Source organism: Pollicipes pollicipes, unplaced genomic scaffold, assembly GCF_011947565.3.
Source record: "Pollicipes pollicipes isolate AB1234 unplaced genomic scaffold, Ppol_2.1 Scaffold_4881;HRSCAF=5763_pilon_pilon_pilon, whole genome shotgun sequence".
NCBI classification, from domain to species: Eukaryota; Metazoa; Arthropoda; class Thecostraca; order Pollicipedomorpha; family Pollicipedidae; genus Pollicipes; species Pollicipes pollicipes.
Window position 1 is genome coordinate 11,456,727 of NW_023596576.1, and position 17,145 is coordinate 11,473,871.

Sequence of the window (17,145 nt, forward strand, 5' to 3'; positions counted from 1 at the left end):
AGCACGCGCAGGTGCTCCGGGGCGCCGTGGGTCGACAGAAACTCGATCCAGTGGTGAACTCGGTCGGTGGCCGTCTCTCTCTCTGACCTCCAGATGGCCGAGGCGCGCCGGGTGCTCGCCCGGTAGCTGCGAGCAGGGTCGGTAACGCACAATATAGCGGGAGAGACGACGCGCAAACACCGGTTATAATTCTTACGCCAGCAACTCAGTGCGACCTGGCTCGGTCTGTCCCTGCCGGCCTACTCTACTTCGACCTGACCCCACCTAACCACATCCAATTGGGCCGGATCCGATCCGATTCGATCCGATCCGATCCGATCTAGTCCACTCCGATCCAAACGGAGCCGAGCCATGCCAAGCCGAACATACCGCTCTTTTGGCGGGTTTGTCTGTTTCAGCTTGCCGAAAACAGATGCATGTGTATTCCGGAGGAGCCAGCCGTGCATAAGGAAAGAAAGATCGCAACTTTGTGGCCTTCACGAGACATTGTTAGTGACATCTGTCTCGTAGTATAACATACTAAATTTGGCATGTACCAGCAACCGAAAGAACTCACCGGAAAGTAATACGAATAGAAACAAAAGCGCGTATAATACGATAATACGGCATATAAAGCGCGTATAATACGATATTTACCTATCATTGCTGAGAAGTTTGTCGATGGCCGCTTGGAGATCGCTTTCACTGGCATCAAAAGTGTCCATTGCTATTCCATATCCACGATAAGCCATGAACTTTGCGTTTTCGAACTGATCGCCAAATACTGGAACGCACACTGAAATGAACGGCATGGTCAACAATCGTACAACAGTCAATATATGCTTGAAGACGCCAATTGCAGGCATGTCTTAATGTGAATAATCTTAACTTGCGGCTTAAATACGCGTCACGCTATTTGCATCAAATAAATGGTAGAACGTTGGGTAGTTCCATGTTATCTCATTTGACTCATATTGTGCCTGCCTATTTTGCCAACGATGCCCGATTTTTACTTCCTTTGCACGTTTAACGACATGGTACATTGCTAGGCTTTGAAGAGCACAAAGAGCGCAGTGCTATTGTGCGGTGCAAGAGCACAGCTATTGATTCTATGTATAAAGCTGATCAAATTATATGTAACTACATAAATTTGATGAAATCACGGAGATTCGCAGGCACGGGTGTGTCGTGCGCAGCCATGACGGCAATGGCTGTGGTACGGGCGTGGGGAGCGCCTTACAGAGCGGTACGCCGCAGTAGACGGCCTCCATCACGCCTCCGATGCCGCAGTGGCTGACGAACAAGCGAGCCTGGCGGTGCCCTGCAACACGGCCCGACCGGGATCTCACAGGGGCTCCTGGTGCGCCGGCCGGTGCCATGGCGCAGCAGCTGGCTCTCACATTGTCCGTTCGAACTCAGCAGCGACAACGGAAAAGGTCAGGAGCTCTGGAGACCACTAAAAATGGGCGATAAAAATCACAGCACTTTGTTTGGGAACACTACGCTTAATTCCCGGCTGCCCAATGTATCCAGTTTGGCTACGTCGCAGAGCTGGCGGGCAGTGAGAGTCGGTTTTGCTTACCGAGTGTGTCAAGCTGAGGAAGCCAGTCCACCAGGAGGACGTTGTCAGGGACGGCGATGTGTCGGCGCTCGGTGGACAGGCGGAGTCGCATCACCACCTACAAAGTGGACGCAGCATGCTGACCAGCGTGCGCGTCACCACCTACAAAGTGGACGCAGCATGCTGACCAGCGTGCGCGTCACCACCTACCAAGTGGACGCAGCATGCTGGCCAGCATGCGCGTCACCACGTCAAGTGGACGTAGCATGCTGACCAGCGTGCGCGTCACCACCTACAAAGTGGACGCAGCATGCCGGCCAACGTGCGCGTCACCACCTGCCAAGTGGACGCAGCATGCTGACCAGCGTGCGCGTCACCACCTACAAAGTGGACGCAGCATGCTGGCCAGCGCGTGCATCACCACCTGCCAAGTGGACGTAGCATGCTGACCAGTGTACTGACCAGCTTGCGTATCGTTTCCTACCTGCATGCTGACCAGCGTGCCCCTGTTGAGAGCGTGCGATGCTCTCAGGCAATTATGACAAGGCAATATTGCTCACAGTGAAATGCTTGAATCGAAAAAGATTATTTTCCGATAACATTTGTGGCAGTCATTCGTTCTGGATGCAGCATCTGGCATTACACATTCAGTGGTGGGGAGCAGGATTAGATGCTGTTTTTTGTTCACGCTTGGAATGTTTCCTATTATTGCTTAAATAATGCCAAAAAGCTGCGCACTGGCGTGCATGTGCTAGGTAGCCAAGACCTTTTGCTCCAGTCTGGAGAAGATCCTCATGAATCTTTCAATAAACCGGACGGGAATAAGCTCCGGGTCATACAGTGTGATGCCCATGCAGAAGATAATGACGCCGTGCTCCCCAGAGCTCTTGAAGAACGTCTCCAGATTCTGGAAGTGACAAAATTGCGAACTTCAATGGCAGCGGGTCTCCGCCTGATGCAAGAGTTAGACAAAACAAGGGTCCGCATCAAGCAGACCTGGCATAAATTCCATGCACCTTTTAAGACTCATCGGATCTCGCTGAAGTCTGACAACAATCCATGTTCATTTACAATCCTCACCTGATGCAGAGGCTGGGGAGGGGTGCTCTGAACACAGCCATCCTCACCCGAGCAGAGGTCGAGGGTGCACTGGACACAGCCATCCTCACCCGAGGGAGAGGTCGAGGAGGAGTGCACTGGACACAGCCATCCTCACCTGGGGCAGAGGTCGAGGAGGGGTGCACTGGACACAGCCATCCTCACCTGAGGCAGAGGTCGCGGAGGGGTGCACTGGAACAGCCATCCATCACCCGAGGAGAGGTCGCGGAGGAGTGCATGGGACACCAGCAATCCTCCACCTGAGCAGAGGTTCGAGGAGGGGTGCACTGGAACAGCCATCATCACCCGAGTGAGAGGTCGCGGAGGGGTGCACTGGAAAACAGCCATTCCTCACCCGAGGCAGAGGTCGGGAGGGTGCACGGACACAGCCATCTCACCTGAGGACGGAGGTCGCGGAGGGTGCAACTGGGACACAGCCATCTCACCCGATGGAGAGGTCGAGGAGGAGTGCACGGACAAGCCATCCTCACCTGGGGCAGAGGTCGTCGAGGAGGGGTGCACTGACCCAGCCATTCATCACTGAGGCAGAGGTGTCGCGGAGGGGTGCTGGACACAGCATCCTTACCTGGGGCAGAGTTCGAGGAGGGGTGCACTGGACGCAGCCAATTGCCTGCATGTTAGGCGGCAGCAGCAGCGATGGGTGACCAGAAGTTGGGGTGTACAGCGCCATGGTCAAGGTTTCGGATCAGGCTGCACTGGTCGGCAGCTCCGGGTGGTAAGTCTGCGCGGGAGAGGGACAGCTTCTCAGCGGAAGCATCGATGTGGGACAAGGACCAGAAGGTAGCTCTTTAATTTTCATCATGAGATTGGAAAAACACAGCATAGGTGCGTGTCATTTCACAATGAGTGAGGTGTGCACATATCTCCTCGAATGTGCTTGGGGTTGTAATCTCATGGCTGGTGTAGGACCCGGATTACACATAGTACACATGTAAACTACAACTTGCAAATAAACACCCCGATCGCATGACATACCAAATGACCGTTGTTTTAACCTCAGGATTGCTAATGATGTTACGCGAAAGTTCAAGCCAGGCGTTTCGGAAACGCATGAGGTGCTATTCGTCACGCGAGTAATGGATTTATGTAAGCGGACTGTTCCACATTCGTCTGGGATTTTGAACTGACTTAGTTATTTTCAAGATCATTTCCTGCGGCTCACAGCCATGCCATTTTTAGGATTTAAACTTTTTTGTTTCTGAGCTTGAAACACGCAAATTTGTGTGGTTTATTCCTCGCCGCCTATTTGAAAATTAACCAGACACGTATGACGCCTTAGAAACGTCACATGAATATTCCCACTTAATTGACAGTTGTGCTCACGGTTAAAATAAATATACCACTGAGATGTTCGAGTAGCAGTAATTGACCCTGACCATGTCTCAACCATTTAATTTGATTAATTTCGACGCATCGTCATTCTTCGTGATCGCCATTTCAAACTAACGAAAACTTAGATACATTGACAACGGCCAGTGCAATAGATGCCGACAGAACGACGTTCGTGCATAGATTGAAGTATAAAGCTAAACATAACCTGGGTGTGCAATGTAGGATACGTCGCTTAGCGTATGCCATAGATTTGGTGATCGGTAACTGAACTCAGGGAGGTGCGTATGATACAGCAGCGAATGCGTTTAAGATTTAAATGAATGCTATGTTCAGTGTAAGGAATTCAAGGACTTGTATTGCATTCCGCTGTCAGAATGTGTTGGCTGTTAGGAAACAATGCAACGTATTCTTTAGGGAACTAGTAGAACAATTCTACCACGTCCCGGCTTCGAACGCGCGACCTTTCGATTTTAGAGCCGGGACGTTACTGATTGAAATGCTTGGACCATTGAGCATGCCTCGAAAGTCGGAAAATTCGCGGCGTACTGTGCATGAAAACTTTGACGCAGTACGCCGTGAGATTCTGGCTTCTGTTAACAAAGCGATGGCTAATGGATCGGCGCAAGATAATTAAACGACCTTTTTTGGTGCCGGGTTAATCAAAAATCGAGCGATAGAAATAAGGTCAACACGTAAACTCTATGGACCAGTCGGAGAAGTACGCCGTAGAGTGGTAATGCTACAAACGTACTTCGGTGCGAACTGGATAACAGCAGCCCCCGGAGAAATTGCAAGACCACGAGGGACAGATGCGCTCTCTTCTCAGCCCACTATTTTAAGTGCACCCGGACACGCATTAGAAGTGCCCGTAAATACGCTCTGGCGGTGACTGAAGATGCGATACGCGGTCAGATACTTTCTACCAAGGATTACGTACAAATGCGTTACATTTAAAGACACTTTACCTGACGCTTAACTTTCAACTGCTCGCATTACAAGCATGACGATAATATTTCTTTTCTGCACGCTTTAAAAGGAGTGCCCAACATTTGCTTGGGGTTTTGGACTGCAATAGCGATCTTGAATGTTATTTAGTGCATCTCACAGCCCTGCCCTTCTTAAGACCTAAACCACTCAAGTTTCTGAGCTACATGCACACGAAGATGTGCAGATTATTTCAAGGTCACCCAGGTACTCATGACGCTACTATCATGTCATTTAAATCCTGTCATTCCGCTGGCCATGCGGCGATCAAGGTTCAGAAAATATAATCGCCGAGTCGCTTATATCTCGCGTTTGTGAACACGATTTCCAGATATAACGGCGTCAGTTGGCGCTTAATTAACGATGCGCAAGGTACGATGGCACAAACAAGGACATATTGAGAAACAAAGTTACTAAAAAGAGAAATTGCGTCGTCAAGAGCAGTCTTTTCCCTTTTCCACTTAAGATGCGCTCGGGTGGATGTCAAACTGACCCCTGAAGGTTTTTTTTCTCCAAAATGGTTCCCAAACGACGCGGCGTAGCCGCGCCAAATTATCCATAGCTACAGACAATGGAATAGCGGATCGTTTGACATGACAAATTTAGATGTACCTTGTAAGGAAAGGACACCAAACTAGAATTTGACCTTGTACGACCTTATTTGACCTGAAAGTCATGACCGAGGAACCTCAAACTTTGACCTAAAAGAGTTCACCTACAGGTCAACACACCCTGCAAATTTGGTGTTTCTAGCTTTCTTAGTTCTTGAGATCTCAGTGGGGGTCAAATTGACCCCCACGCGGGCGAGGTGTATCTAGCCGGCTACCCGGGCGCGTGTTAATCATACCAATAGTTACAACTGAGATTATTCCATCACATCTGGTGCTTTCTACAACACCTTCAAATGCGGAGCGTTCCCTTTAACACGCGCTCGGGCGGGGGGTCAAATTGACTCCCCCTCCCGAAGGTTTTCCAGAATGGTCTCCGAACGGCGTGGCGTAGTGGCGCCAAATTTTGCATAGCTGTAGTCAATTTAATAGCGGATCGTCTGACATAAGAAAATTGAAGTGTACTCTGCAAGGTTGCTGGCCTATTGCGGGTCAAAGCTAGGCCATGGTTTCAGCGAAGTCAATTTATAGGGAATCGTTCAATCTAATGCAACAACGGAGTATCAGACGAAGCCATACATCTCTGAAATGCTTTCTTAGTCAACTCAACAATTGAATAAGCAAATCACATTGACCTAAGGTCGGGTATGACCGTCAGACCAGGGTCGAAACCGGTCTGCTTTGTTACCCTAGGGTTTGCTGAATGGAATACTTTCTGGTGCACATTTTTAATCTATTGATAGCAGGAACTGCATTCTACATCTACATCTTCCATGAACTTCTTAGACGTCAGAAAAGGTCATTGACCTAAAATGACCCTTGTCAACATTTTGTTTTTAGGAACATAGTGCCTAGCGTAATCTCTGTCGCTTATTCAGATGTAAAACTCAGAGTAATCTTGCATGATTTTGGTCACCATGGCCTTCAAAAGGTCAAACAAGGTCACCGAACTTAAATGGGCACGTGACCTTTTGCTTAGAAACAGTTATCTAGGTTCTGTGGGCTCTTTGGAGACCATCCTGGAGTTTGACCTTTTTTTACCTTATTTAATCCCGAGGTCATGACCTAGGAACCTCAAACTTTGATGTAAGTGAGTTCATGTACAGGTCGACACACCCCGTGAATTTGGTGTCTCTAGCTTTCTTAGTTTCCGAGATCTCATAGGGTGGTAAACTTGACCCCCCACCCGAGCGAAAGGTATCCAACCGGCCACCCGGGCGCGTGCTAAGTTACGCTCTGATCACAGCCGCTGACCTGCACGTAAATGTCGGAGACGGCGAGAAGGTAGCGAGAAACCAGCTTGAAGCCGAGGATGACGAAAGCGTTGTGCAGTCGCTGCAGCAGACTCATGGGCGGCGTCAGGCCGGTAAACTGGGCCACCACCGCCGACGGCATGTTCACCAGACCCATCAGGTTGCTCTGAAAGCCGGTCCGGTCAGCGCAAGCGGCCCGGAAAGACCTCTTTGGGACTTTTTTGCGGTCTCGTATTATAAACATGTCGCGTGCGTGCTCTGTAGTCAAAACTATGGTCTTTTGACTCTGCCTAAAAACTGTTGCATCTGAGGCTTATGTTGCTTTGTTCCGCCGACTTTTCGGAATGTAGCTGGTCTGAGAGTTGTTCTCATTCCAGTGTTGACGCGCCTGGGTGCGAAAAGTTTCACGCCCATCAACACGTCGACCCTTTCGGCGCACCAACATCGTTTCACGCAATGGAACTCGGCCCTACCACTCGAAGCGTAGCCATGGTGTGCCCATTCCTCCACCTGTACAGTCCTACCCGATAATCCACGGACGAACCCATGCCGTGTCTCCATGGCATTGAAACTGGTTGCCATACCTGATAATATAAGCTTTACTTGTGACATGCATCGAGCTTGAAAAAGCGGCGTCAAAGACGTACAAGCCAAAGTTAACAGTGTCTTGCTCTTATCCATGGCCAGCTCTCGGCAGTCACCAGCCTATCTGCCGCCATCCAATCTATTTCCCTAAATGCCTCAGCTCAACTCCCTGAGCTCAGTCTGCTATGTGTGTTCTGGAAAGCTGTGCTGCCCACCCTGTCCAACTTTGTCGTTTTCACGCGACATCTGTCTAGGCGGCAATAACTGCGTCGTTTTCCCAGTAAGTCGACAGATCTCCCAGTCCCGTTGCCGTAGTCGCCAGCACAGCGGCTAGCAGCCAGTGGCGCCTCCTCCGGGATCGTATCCGACGTTGTCTTTGGGGCGGGGTCAAAGGTCACATTTTTCGAGCTCCAGTGAATTTGGACAGGATTCATGCGAAATCGCCTAAAATCTAACGTAAATCCCTTGGTCTAAGAGGAACATAGCCCCCCCGTGCTCTCCCTCCCCCCCCCCCCCCGTTCCAGCCAGCTCGAGTCACGTGCCTGCTCGCTGCCGACGACGCTGACAACGTACAGCCCGACGACGGGCAGCCGCAGCGCGCGCGCGAACGCCACGCCGCACACGTTGCAGTACACGTCGACGATGGCCACGTCGAACCGCCGGCGGCGCATGCGGCGCAGGAGGCGCTGGTCGCCCAACAGATCTTCGCAGTAGGTGTGCGGCTGCTGGGCTAGGTCGAGCGCCACGCCCAGCGAGCTGGCGCCGCGCCAGGCGCCGCTGGAGACCGGCTGGAACACGCCGGCCGCGTCGAAGCGCCGGTGACGTAGCGCGGCGTTCTTGACGCGGCGGCTGATGATCTCCACGCTGGAGTTGGCCGGCACGAGGTCGCTGAAGGCGTGCAGCCATCTGCCGGCGAGAGGGAAACGCTCGCCGACGTCGGGGAAACACAAAGAAGCAAGGAGGTGGGGGGAAGGGGGGGGGGGGGTCTGTTCGCGTCGTTTTGACGTGGGGGAGTCAAGCGGATAAATGTCATGCAGCCGATGTGCTTGCTGCCTTAACATGCAGGACATTGACATCGCAAAATGAATTTCAAATTTATGCTATTTAAATCCGCGTGCATTATCACTCAAACAACACCTGTCACCTGGCAAGAGTCATATGAGTCTAGGCCAGGCTAAGACCGTTGTCAAATCTGGGCTCTACAAGATTTCAAAGTCCATCAGGCCCTAATAGCATGGCATCAGGCAGACACCCAGACTCTGCAGCTGACCTGAAGCACGTCGGTAAAGTCTGACCACCGGTATCCCCACTCCGGCGTGCCGCTGACCTGACCTCAGTCTTCACCGTCCACAGATCTGACCTCAGTCCACACCCTCCACAAACCTGACCTGGGTGATGTGGCACGCTGCACAGGACCGACCTGACCTCTGCGCGTGGCCACCGACCTGACCTGCCCTGACCTGACCCGCTCTGACCTGATCTGGGTGACGCGGTGTCCGCGCTGCACCAGCTGCTCGCCCAGCCGACGCATGACGAACTCGTGACTGCCGGTGCCCACCATCTGCACGAGCAGCACGTTGCGCGCGGCGCACGCGCCCAGCACCAGGCTCCAGAGCAGGCCGGTGTGGTAGAGCCGGCCCGGGTCACGCGCCATCTCCGCCGCTGTCGGACCCGGCACACGTGGATACGTCGACAGGGCATGTGGTGGGTCTGTTGGGGGCTAGCGTACGGAGACCGCGTGATCCGTGCCCTTGAAAAGTGGCCCCGTTCTGGTGCCGTGAGTTTAAGGAGATGCTTGCAGGGGGGCATCCAGGATGTCGTCAAGGGAACAGGGACCCTAATTATTATTGGTTGAAAGTATCTGTCCTCTGTCAGTCCATGAGTCACTGGTGTTTGGGCCGACAAATTTTGGGACGCTCTAATGCCCTTGCATTACAAAATGCCTTTTGTGCACGTGGTATAATTACCTGCAATGCCTTATAGTATGGTGCCATTGTGATATGATGTAATCATACAGTGTAATGATTCGATTCAACACTCGTTTGATAACTGTCATATAAGTGATAACTATCATAGAGACACGTCGGTCACCCCTGACCATGAGCACAGCTGAAAACGTCGAGCATTCTCATCATGTATCCCAATGTTTGTTTGATATCTGTATCTAACTAGTACCTTCAAGTAAGTTCGTTAATTTCAGCATAAATGATTTTTTCAGCATTACGTGTGTGTCTTCGTTTTGCACATCCTGCACAATGGGCACAGAACGCAAGGCCTTAGTAACATCGCAAAACAGGTCTGCCCAAAACGGGTCAGTCGGTTCTTGCCGCGTTTGACACACATTTTCATATTTCTGCAGAAGCCTTACTCGCTTCCCCTTCGAAGGTTGTATCGGCTATTGAGCTGGTCACGAATATCCTCAAAATGTTTCTCAAATTTTGGGAAAGATGTGCTCCTTGGTCACCTAGCCCAATTAACTTCACGGCACCACAGCGATAATTCCCGCCGCACAGCACAGTTTGGACATGTTTAAACTTCATCCTGAGTGGCGAGTGGACGCAAATAACCATGGCAGCTGATTCGCCCTTACAACCTAATATCTGACCAACTAGCAGGGGAGATCGATGCGAGCCCCACATTATTTCTGAGGACGTCTCTCCGTCATGTTGTACAATCGTGTTCAAATTTCGACAGTCTTTGAAGGCATTTATTGCGCGTGTTTTGACACCAAAAACGTGTTCCTTGCCCATCTGGTTTCCGAGCAGTGACGGATTTTTAGGCAAAGAGCAGAGTAATCCACGGCAGGCGCGGGCGGCCGGCGGCGGGCGGCAACCGACGAGTTCGCTGACCGTGCGCCGCGGGTCAGCACCGTAACATTAACAGAACCCTACATCACGAGTATAACCTCAATGCATATTAGGTGCATTAATGTGGTCATAATTAAACAAGCAACATGCCTCCGTAAGTTTCATGTCGCTATGTGCCATGGTTTCGCAATGATGGGCGTGTAAAGCTGACAAACTGCGATTTGGGGGGAAATTGTATCTTGACCTGACCACCCGCCTCCCCACCCGTTTCGCGCCGTGAGGAAGCTCAGCTGCCGTATGGATAGACTGCGCCGCCAAACGAGGGTGGACCAGGTTTACTGGAGGGGACCGGCTGTCGATGCATAGGCTGTACCGCAACGCAGCGACGCCGCGGGCCGCCGGTGCTTGGCCACCGCCACTCGCGAGGCGGGGGCCGCCACATTCGTTGGCTGTGCATTTACATACGGCTGCATGGTATCCACGAGCAAACGCATTGATCAGGTGGACGGCTGTGTGCACCTGTACAGGAGACATCCAATGATTCCTCTCATCACTGATATTCAATGTTCCATCGTCGCAGAAAACCAGGCGGCTCAACGCATGTAAACGGCCTTACCGAACTGGATATCAAGGCATGCACACCTAATCCTTGATGCGTACAATTAACACGTTCTGTTCTTATATATTCTGTTCTTCTCTGCTCAGGTGCGCTCAGGGACGGGTTGGCCTCAGCCATCATGCTTGGCTGGGTCTGATAATGTCCTGTGTTATGCCAAGCTGTCTTTTCTGTTCTGTACTCCTGATCTGCAGAAAAGCCACCCAGCAGACGGTGGTGCGTGCCCAGCTCTGTACTCGTGCTTGAAGCTGGATGCAGGGCGGTGACAGAGCGACCATTTCAGCCGATTGTCATCACGAAAAATCCAAGTCTTGGAACGCTTTATCTTTTTGCAAGCAAAAATATTCGATGGTATTTAGGTTGGACAGTTCTCCAGTAGGAACGGCTAAGCGTTAGGGGGAAATGTGTTATTACCCGGTCGCAATAACATAAGTATCATGCAAAAACACGGCCTGGTGACTACGTCACAACCACTGTTATCCGGAACCCGTTTCCTACAAGGGACATGGCTTGCACTCCTATCAACTACTGGAGAAGATGCGCACCTATATGAAGGGCAATATTAAAATTGCTGCGCGAACTGTAACCAAAACATTCGCATACACCATGTTGAACGTTTTATGCGTTCGTCCTCACCAATACCTGATGAAAAAGTCCGGTGTCAGAAAACTGGTAGATGCTTGGACGACACTCTATTTGAACATACCACACATGCAGCTCGTCCTGAGGAACGTTAGTTAAGTGCATTCGCGAAGAACATAATTCACATAGATAAGACAGTGGTAATAGCCTTATTCCTCGTAGAAAAACCAGACTAATGGGGATATAGATACGCAGATATTGCGGCAGCATGCCTCTATCGAAACAAAGAGCAGAAGTGGTTTCTAATTTCTGAATCCACTTCTTTAAATTTACCAAACTCACAACTTTGAATCCACAAAACCTTGATTTCACTTCACAAACACTCTTCTGGTTACAATGTAAAAATAGCAATGACAGGAAGTGCCCCTCGTTAGAAAGTGAGCTATATCCGGCAATTTTGTGTTGGAAGGGACCTTTCACCATAAGGAGGCCTTTGTCAACCCTGTGCTCCCCCGACAAGGCTCGTTAACAAGTGAGCTATATACGAAGGCTTTCTTCAGGGGTCACCGTCAGGGGGCTTTTGTCAACGCTGTGCTCTCCTTGGCAAGGCTTTGGCTTCGTTTCTGCCTACATACAAAAGCATATCAAGTTGACTACGTAGAGTGAGGGGCAAATGAATGTCCGGTGGGCAAATTCATGCCTAAGGCGGGTAGCTTCCCGAAAGCTTGTTTTCTGCTGTGGTATAATGTAAGGGAAGGTAACCCGAAAATAGAGACTGTAGCAGGTTACTAATCTATGCTCTGCCCACCAATAAGTAGTGTTGCGTACCTACAAACATGCAGTAAATTAAGCATGCGATCAGTTTGTAGTCAGCTATGCGGGGACAGCTGGACTAGGGCAGGCACCGCCGACGGCAGACCAAAGCAAGGTTCTGATAAGGGATATCCGAAAGAAGGACCTTCATTCTGTGACTTGGTTTTTACAGGAGAAACCCCGATTTGATGGCTTTCGTAACATCGTTTTTGTCTGTTAGCTTTTGAAACTTCGGAATTTTCTCCAACTAAAATGCTGCAACAAATCTTACATCTTGAAAAATCCGGCGAAATTTGTGCACATGAGAACTCTGGCGCACTACGAGCAATGGCCCGCATTCTAAATTCTGATCAGTGTGCCTGGATCGTATTTTGGCACCTACCCTGTGTTGGCAAATGCCCTCCCAATGACCCAATATGGCTACCCTGCCGTGAATTTTCACTTCCTCAGGGAAAACATTGTTTGAAAGGAAGAGTAATCTCAGGAAGCTGGATTGTCTGATACTGGATGGCTGGATTACTTGCCAAATGGCATAGATGGGCTGAATAGGCAGCTAGTGGAAACAGCTGTAGATGCACATCCATCATAGCAATCATGCCATTTAATTGCTTCCAAAATGCGTTATGTGTGCTACGTGAATTAAGAGCGGACAATGCCCTCCATTCTCATTCCCTCCTCCCGGCCATCTGGCCTCCTTTCCAGCAAAAGTATATCCTGAGACTTCCCCGCACACTTTTTGAAATGTTCCTACGCTTATGCAATGGATGAGCCTATTTGACCAGACAAATATCGTGACATCACAGCATTTGCGTTCAATAACTCCAACGGTGTGGAATTTCAAAACGATGAAGAGAACTTTGAAATCGTTCAGCGTTTACATTCGCTCAAACATAGAGGCCTGTGTGTTACATGCTCCATGAAACATACGGCATTGCGCATAGTAATGAAAGGTGCACTTACCCTGTTTCTACTCCTCGCTGAAATCTTGAAATGCTGGTTTCAACCTTCAGACGTCGTTGTCCATGTTCGACCCGTGCTGTCGGAGCCGCTGTCGGTGACCAAAGGCCGCTTTCGCGCCTGCCAAGGCCGGCGCCGTGTCGCCCGGTGCCGGGCCCGCCTGGCTCCCCGCCCCGACCGTGATCTACGTGAGATTCAGGCACGCTGGCGGCCGGCGGCGGCCGATTACGCAACAAACGCAAACTGCGTCAGCTGATAAACTGCGTCCGCGTCCAAATGGCGTCATTAACGTTTGTCTTCTTTGCCTTATTTTGTGCGAACTATGCCCCAAGGCGTCGGAAGCAATGTAGATGCGCTGTTTGTTTGCGCTCTTAATTGGAGCTCGAGTCGGAAGAGGACAAATCAGGTTCTTCATGTTTCCAGCTCGCGTATTCCAACTGGTCGTTCAGAGAACTGTTTGTGATCCTGTCTGATGCAAAGTCAGCGAGCCTCCCTGTTGTCAGGTTACCTCTTTTTGATAATTTTATTGCTCCACAATCGGTATGTCCAAAAGACTACACCGATCAAGGCAAAGAACCCTGGTACCAGGGAAGCGGATTTCGGTAAAACATTTGGAGATGGAGGCGAAGACGCGACAACCCAGTTCCACCTTCAACAAATGCGTGTTTCTCAACGGTTCCAGTCCATTTGATTTGTATATACGGCAGATTTTAATCTCAGTTTTTTTTTATTTGTCGAGCAGTTCTTTATTTGGTCAGCTCATTGAGTGTGTCCATCACGGGATGCACAAAGAAGGAAAAATTTGTGTACGATTTAGGCTTTCTTTAGCTTTTCTGACATCCCAGCAAAGCAAAAAAAATATAAAAAAATGGCGAGCCCATCCCATTACTTGATGGCCTTAATCAACCCTGGACAGTCAGATTCCCCATAAACGAATGCAAACTGACACTGTTTCCTGGTGCCTTGTGCGCGTGCTCTAACCCCCGGCATTGCTCCGGTGGTCTGAAGTACCTGTGGCTACCGGCTCGGCGTGGAGTTGCCCTGAGGCGCTTCCCGACATCAAAGGAAAGGAGCGTCTGCACTATCACAACGGAGGGCGGCGCCTGGCGCCGACCGTCAGGGGGCGCGCGGTCCGCCGGGCCCGGGCCGCGCCGCGCGCCATACTCCTGAGATCCACCGATTGGCGGCAGCGTGCCGCCGTCTATAAAGCAGCCGGCGAGTCGAGAGTCGACGGCCTGCGCGCCCAGAGGCGGGCGAGTCATGACTCGCTCGTAGGCGCTGCCGTCGGTGAGTCAGGTGTCGCTGTCATTTCTGTCTTGGTGGAGTGGAAAAGCGTCTATTGAGGTATGACTTGCTGCATTTTTAGTCAACAATGACCAGTGTGAGAAAAGCAAAAGATTGTGCCACACATTTATATCTGCGTCTGTGTGTTTGTACGCCTGTATGCCTGTGCACCCGTTCTGGATGCCCGTTGTGTTGCATGTTCTGTGTATCTGTTCTGTACGTGTCTTATGCATAGTCATGAGAAACACCGTGCTTTCTGGCATTATCCACGTTATGCAGACGAATCAATGTTTCGAGTTACCATGTAACTGAATAACCCAAAAGGCGCAGCTCAACAGCTGTGTTGCGCATAAATAACAATGAGCCTTTTTCGAAGCATTGAAGGGTGGGGGTGGGGCTGGTAAGTACTAGAAGCTTGCCTCGGACTCACCATAAGCAAAGTGCAATTTTCGACGCATGAAACTGAGTGCGCAGCCTCAACATGTGTAGCAGATGCCATTTGTGTATGTACTATGCACCCTGCTACGGAGCTTGACGTGCGCAATGTGCTCCGTGTCTGAAGGCTGGCCGTGAGCATGCCATCCCCACGGGAGCCGCTGCTCCCTCGGCTCTTGCCGCTGCTGCTGCTGCTGCTGCCAGCTCCGCTGCGCGGGCACCGGATCCTGATGTTGCAACACCTGGGCACCAGCAGCCACGAACTAGTGCTGAATGACCTGGGGCAACAGCTGGCCGAGCGGGGTCACAACGTCACCCAGCTGCGGTAAGCACTGGCCTGGTCCTGGTACTGCCACCCAGCTGCACTGAGGCGCCCCGTCCTGGTCCCGCTGGTGTCAACCAGCTGTCGTGAGGTGCCCCGTCCTGGTCCCGCTGGTGTCATCCAGCTGCACTGAGGTGCCCTGTCCCAGTCTCGCTGGTGTCAACCAGCTGCACTGAGGCGCCCTGTCCGAGTCCCGCCTGTGTCACCCAGTTTGGCGAGGCGCCCCGTCTCAGTCCTGCTTTAACATCTCCTAGTTGTTCCAGCGCCAGCGTCTAGCATCTCTCAGCTGTCCCAGCGCCAACGTCTAGCATTTCCTGACTGTCCCAGTCCTGTGCACCGCTTGAGATAAGGTCGCTCAGTCTGGTCAGGGGTTCTGACCCGACCTCATTGCGACATGGAAGTCAGCATCCTTGACCTGCGGCAAAGCGCCTTAGTGACTCCAAGGCATGGACGGGCTTCAAGCACGCGTCGTCATGCCGCGCGTCGCAGGGTGGAGCACTTCGAGCACTCGCATGGTAGAGCTGAGAGCACTCGCTGAAAGCACTCACTCGCAGAGCTGAGGGTACCTGGCGCACTCGCTATCACGAGTGTTTGGCATTCGTTCGGCACATCACGGACGCAAGGACGGAGTCTGGTGAAGAAACATGACGCACACACCTCCCTAGAAAGGTGACAATGGTTTTTGAAGTCGTACACTCCTCAAAAAGCTGAAGTATATTTTATAGCGATACTTGAGAGAAACTAATCTTAAAGTGGTTCGACCAATGCTTTTTTGTGGCGCCCATTGCTTCTCCGGGGGAATAACATGACTGGAACTGCTCTTGATATTTTCCACAGGCATGTATATTAACGGAAGTGTCCCAACTTTAGAGCATATTGTAAGCACATATTCTGGTGAAATCCCAGGACCATTATATCTAATAATAGCACAATGGATAATGCCACCGCAGCACCATCAAGATACGATGAGGAGATGAATTTCCATCATTTTCGAGTCTAAATTACGCTGTAAACGCTTTGTACTAACACTGCAGTTCTTCCTCCGTTCGTAAACCCAGAATGTATCCCGAGTCCGTGACAAGTGCAGTTGTCGCGAACGCCGTCGTCATCACGACGGATGAATGTGGTGAGGGCCGTTGTCAGCTGTTACGGGTCAGAGGTGCCACTCTTGAGGTGTTTTAGCGCACATTGTGGGTTTGTGGGCTAAAAGGCGGCACCTGTACTGGTAGAGATGACGCCAGTACAAATGACTGTTTGTGATTGGCGCAGTGGGCGGAGAGGCCAGTTCTCGAGAAGCGCATCGGATGAAGTTTGAACCAGTGCGTTAATATAGGCCATGTGTCACTCCGTTTCCCACAGTCATAGTGCGTTTCGAAAAGAGCCACTGTGCTAAACGCCATAGACGAGAAATCAAAGCCATAGTATAGCGTTCCGTTGCATTCGCCAGACAAAAGCCTCATGTTTGCTCATCTTTGTTTTCTAAAAAAGTGACTCAAGCTTTAATGGCATATATTTTACATCTTTTTAATAAACTAGTGTGTTGCAAACATTACAGAACACACAAGCCGGAAAAAGCAAGACAAATTAAATGCATTGCTCTCACAGTGATGAGCATGCAGTACTACGAAATTTCCACCGCAGGAGCGGCTACTTCAAATACAAATTCCGGGCTATTCGGATAGATTTCGAGAAAACTGTTGGTACGGATAAAATCGGACGTCCCTGATCTAACGATAAGTGAAAAATAAAAAAGGTGGCATGTTCCCTTTAAACAGCGGGCGGGACGTCCGATTCCAGGGATAAACTCAGCAAGAATCTCCTCACGGTCACATGATTGGTTAGGTAAACGAAACAGGGAAAGTCCGTGCTGTATAGTTTGGGAAGCGCTCACAAGGCAGATTTCTGTGG

At 50.8% G+C, this 17,145-nt stretch overlaps 1 protein-coding gene across 1 annotated transcript; it reads right to left on the bottom strand.

Moving 5' to 3' along the window:
• Positions 1-1,024: 1,024 nt before the first annotated feature.
• On the bottom strand, positions 1,025-9,032 carry LOC119099833 (UDP-glucuronosyltransferase 3A1). The gene is made up of 7 exons (XM_037222920.1): positions 8,897-9,032; positions 7,964-8,327; positions 6,838-7,002; positions 2,307-2,447; positions 1,562-1,658; positions 1,220-1,300; positions 1,025-1,029 (listed from the first exon to the last, which is right to left on the bottom strand). The coding sequence occupies exons 1-7, from the start codon at positions 8,980-8,982 to the stop codon at positions 1,025-1,027; spliced, it is 939 nt and encodes a 312-aa protein (XP_037078815.1). The 5' UTR covers positions 8,983-9,032.
• Positions 9,033-17,145: the final 8,113 nt, after the last annotated feature.